Raw genomic sequence first — 4722 nt, forward strand, 5'->3', positions numbered from 1 at the left:
GTTATTCTTCCCATACTGTCTGTTTTTATATTGTATTTTGTATCTTATTTGTTCAGTGTATATTTATCTACTGGTAGATGTCAGCAAGGACTCCTTGATTGCTCTCAATTAAATACTAGCCTTTTCTACCCCAAAGAAAATTACTACCTTTTTCAAGTTGTTATATACAAAAGGTATAAGTGTTCCTTCTTCTTCCAGGAAAAACAACAGCATGGATTATGCAAGTTCAGAGACAACAGTTATGCCGCTAGATTTATTACGAGAAATTACTAATGATTTCTCCGAGGAGCGTAGGATTGGTAGCGGTTCCTATGGAAAGGTTTACCTGGTAAGGTTAATGCTGTACATGGTTTCCTGAACAAAATCATAACTACGAGATCAGTTTAGCATGCAGAGTTTTGCCACCAATAGCTAACAAAACCATAACTAGGAGTTTCCCAGGCTTTCAGCTGCCTGGGAAGCCAGAAACAACAAAGCAAAGTAGCGGCGAACACAAAGGCTTTACGAACAATTTTTTATAACAGCACATAGGGTTGTACTAGTGAGAAAAATTCCACAAAAAGAAAATTCCTCTTTGATTTCTTTTCAAAAAAGACAAATTTTCAGTCAAAATAGCATGAATAGTGACCTATACTAGCAAATAAATTTTGTCTTTTTCGCTGTGAAGTAAACGTTGGGTTTTTTGATTGTGAAAATTTATATACTAGTGCACAAGTAAGTCAAGTTTAATCTAAAAATACTTTTGAAATATTTTGAATTTTTGTTTAATTATCTTTAAAAAACATATAGGGTGTATATACATGCGGGAGCCAAAGGGTATTTCCCACCACCATTCCCCTTAGCATGATGTTGCAGTGCTTCCTGTTGCAGATGAATAGATCCTGAAAGCAGAGGAAAGCTATATTTATTCTCTACTGATCCTCATTATGATTAACTCACATAATTGATCTTGCATTGCTCTTTTAACCATCACATAGCAGTAAATAATTTGGGTCACATTCCAACATAGCATTTTCTGCTTTACGTACGTTGTATATGTAACTATGTAAAGAAAAAATAACCATGTGAAATGTTGGATAGGGAGTGCATCAACATGGCAAAAGGATTGCTGTGAAGATACTCTATGACATGCCAGGAATTGATGATGAGCAGTTTCAGAATGAGTTTAACAATCTTACAAGGCTCAGACAACAAAATATTGTGCGATTAGTTGGCTATTGCCACAATATTCAGGAAGTACAAGTAGAGTACAAAGCTAAATTGGTTCTTGCTGAAAAGACACATAGAGCGCTCTGCTTGGAGTATATGTCTAATGGAAGCCTTGACAAGTATCTTTCTGGTAATGAAGATGTTTTTCTTGTTTTAGTTGGCATATTAGTATATACCATTTTAAAAATTTAGAGCTCGAGAATTCTCCTAATTTGGTTTTGCAGATGAGTGTGATAGATATGATTGGCAGACAGGCTATGGAATAATTAAGGGGATTTGCCAGGGTCTGAAATACCTCCACAATGAATTAAAACCTCCTGTTTATCATTTGGATTTAAAACCAGCCAATGTATTACTAGATGAGAACATGGTTGCCAGAATCGCAGATTTTGGGATGTCAAGGCTCTTCAGAGATGAAAAAACACGAGCTACAAATAGTTCTTTAGGAACAATGTAAGCATTCTTAATGTCAACTGAATTTGAGAAGCTAACTTTATTTTTCATTAAATGTTTAATATTAGTAGCATTTATGTATATGATGTGTGATGCAGTGGGTATTTACCGCCGGAATACATTTGCAATAATTTAATCTCAAATAAGTTCGACATATTCAGCTTGGGTGTTGTAATCATAAAGATAATGGCAGGACATGCGGGCTACTTCAATAGCGCTAACATGTCTTCCCAGGAATTCAGCAATGTTGTAAGAGAACGTGTTATCTTTATCGAGATCATCTGTACGTATTTCATAAGTAATACTTCAGTTATACTAATATATTACCATTTTTCTGTTCTCTGAATCGGTAGGTGCAGTTAATCTGGACAAATAGGCTACTTGAAACATCAAACCTGAGGAAGGCATATTCCGAACAAGTAAAGATATGCATCGAAATAGGTTTAAGTTGTGTGCAGGAGGACCGACACAAAAGGCCAACTATACAGGATATTGTTGATAAACTGAATGCCACGGAAACAGAGTGTATTTATGCATCAAGAAATGACCTGTCGTTGATGTGCCAGGTGCGAATCAAGAGTCTCAAAATATGTAGTGCACCAACGGAACATATTATACTAATGGCCATGAATTTTCTTAGTTGGATTCAGCCGTAATGTACTTTAGACAAGTTCAACTATAGGGACAAGTCTAGTTACAAACTAATATTTTCTACCAACAACATGTTCATGTTTCAGATTATAAAGGACGATGATCTCGAAGAGCTCCGAGAGCTCAGTTCTATTGATTATAAAATGGTATGTCATGGTAAATGGAGAGGCTCTGATGTTGCAATAAAAAGAACCAATCAACAAGAGCGAGGTTCTTCCGACAGACTGGTACAGTTCTCATATTTCAGATTTCTTTGTACTTGCTTATACTTGTCCTTTTACAGATAACTCCTGAATATTTGCAGCGGAATGAGTTTTGGAACGAAGTATCAAACCATGCAGGTCTACACCATCCCAATGTTGTGGCCTTTTATGGTATTGTTCTAGATGGACATGAGGGGTCCATTGCCACAGTTACAGAATACATGGTTAATGGCTCACTTAGGACGGCTTTGTGGAAGAATTCCAAGTACATCCACTATTTAGATGTCTAGCACTCTAGCATATCTCTTTTAAGTCTGCCATTTCTTAATAAAAAGAAATCTGTAATCTTACATGAAGTTCAATGGATTAATATTCTCTGCATACACAGGAGCCTTGGCCGACACAAGAGATTAATTATAGCCATGGATGCAGCTTTTGGAATGGAGTACTTGCATCACAAAAACATAGTGCACTTTGACCTCAAAAGTGACAATTTACATGTTAATTTAACGGATCCACTACGCCCAATATGCAAGGTAAGAATCACATTTCTTCTGTTTTATTCTATTGTTACCTTGTTCAACTTCATTATATTGCTAGACTACCATTCCGTCTCTTCCGTATCGCGTTCTTGACATTCGATATTGGGAAATCCATCATATATTGACTTTCCAAAAATTAGGCACTAGTGATGATTTTTAGGATCATATCCCCTCATACTTGCAGTTTATTTCTAAGATGGAACTTATAGTGCCTGCTGTGATAATCATATGGACATTTAGTTCGGTTGCACGATAATTGCTGATAGAACTGCACTTCCATGATCCACGGTGATTCAGTATAATTTAATCATGTTTAGCAAATCATTGGATATGTTTGTACATCCTTTTATCTCAAGTCGATGCCATGGATCGCGTTCCAGAAAATTGGTGACTAGATAAGAGATGCCATGGAGCCTGAACTCCACCACAACTTCCCACTAGGACGCGGTGTCCCCATCCACTCCCTTAATCGACATCCATTCCTCCTGTACTCTCCATGGATGACATCCATCCTTTCGAGAAGGGAATCTCGCCGGAGGTGATGGGCTAGGGTAGCCTTGTTAAATTCCCCCTCTGTTCCAGAATATGAGGTGTATTGATTTTCGTGCAAGTCAATTATGTGAATGTTTGACCAAGATTATAGAATAAAAAGAAACATCTGCAATACCTAATAGATAAAATATAAAACTACTTTTCATGTGCAATCAAATGATATAAATTTGGTATTGTGGATATTGGTATATTTTTCTAAAAACTCAGTCAAACTTGCACATGTTTAACTTTTGGAAAAACAAATACACCTTATATAAAGGAACGGAGGGAGGGCCGCGCGTGTATTTATTGATATGATGGGGCTTATCCCATATGCGTATGCAAGTTGATATTACATTTCTGGAGTACAAGGGATGATAGAGAGATAAAAAAAACTTTAAACCATGAGATACTAATCGATCTCTCCAACTAACTAGCTCTAACAGAACATATGCGCCCACCTAGGATATGTTCAAAATAGCCCCTGAATTACAACTTGATCAAGTTGACATTACACTTGAATTATTCAAAATATCTTGTGGGCAATTCCTTGGTGAAGCCATCTGTAATCTGATCTCTTGAATAAATAAAATGAATATCCAATTGTTTGTTGCAAACACGTTCTCTTACAAAGTGAAAATCTATCTCAATGTGTTTTGTTCTGGCATGAAAAACTAAATTAGCATAAAAATAAGTAGCACCAAGATTTGTCACACCAAAGACGAGCAGCTTGTACTTGTGTCACCCCAAGTTCCCTTAGCATAGACTGAAGCCAGATAATTTCTGCAGTGCCATTTGCTAGTTGCTTATATTTAGCCTCTGTATTAGACCTAGAGATAGTTGACTGTTTCTTAGCACATATATAAGATTTGGACCAAAGAATATGGCAAAGTTACCTATGGACCTTCTGTCAAGAAGACTTTCAGCCCAGTCAATATTAGTAAATTCACTCACAAGGGTAGACCGAAACCTACTGAATCTTACTCCAACACTTGTTGTTGTTTACATATCTTAGGATGCGTTTAGCAGCAGTTCAATACATGGTGGTAGGTGCATATGCATAAACTGACACACTTTATTTTCAACAAAGGAGATATCTGGTCTAGCAAGAGTTAAATATTGCAGAACACCAA

At 36.6% G+C, this 4722-nt stretch overlaps 1 protein-coding gene across 1 annotated transcript; it reads left to right on the top strand.

Annotated features, from left to right (window-relative positions):
* The first annotated feature begins 211 nt into the window (after positions 1 to 211).
* On the top strand, positions 212 to 3453 carry LOC123158447 (receptor-like kinase TMK3). The gene is made up of 9 exons (XM_044576435.1): positions 212 to 328; positions 1081 to 1339; positions 1434 to 1662; positions 1761 to 1911; positions 2016 to 2081; positions 2400 to 2469; positions 2700 to 2781; positions 2905 to 3052; positions 3376 to 3453. The coding sequence occupies exons 1-9, from the start codon at positions 212 to 214 to the stop codon at positions 3451 to 3453; spliced, it is 1200 nt and encodes a 399-aa protein (XP_044432370.1).
* The last annotated feature ends 1269 nt before the right edge of the window (positions 3454 to 4722 follow it).

Source organism: Triticum aestivum, chromosome 7B, assembly GCF_018294505.1.
Source record: "Triticum aestivum cultivar Chinese Spring chromosome 7B, IWGSC CS RefSeq v2.1, whole genome shotgun sequence".
In the NCBI taxonomy this organism is placed as follows: Eukaryota; Viridiplantae; Streptophyta; class Magnoliopsida; order Poales; family Poaceae; genus Triticum; species Triticum aestivum.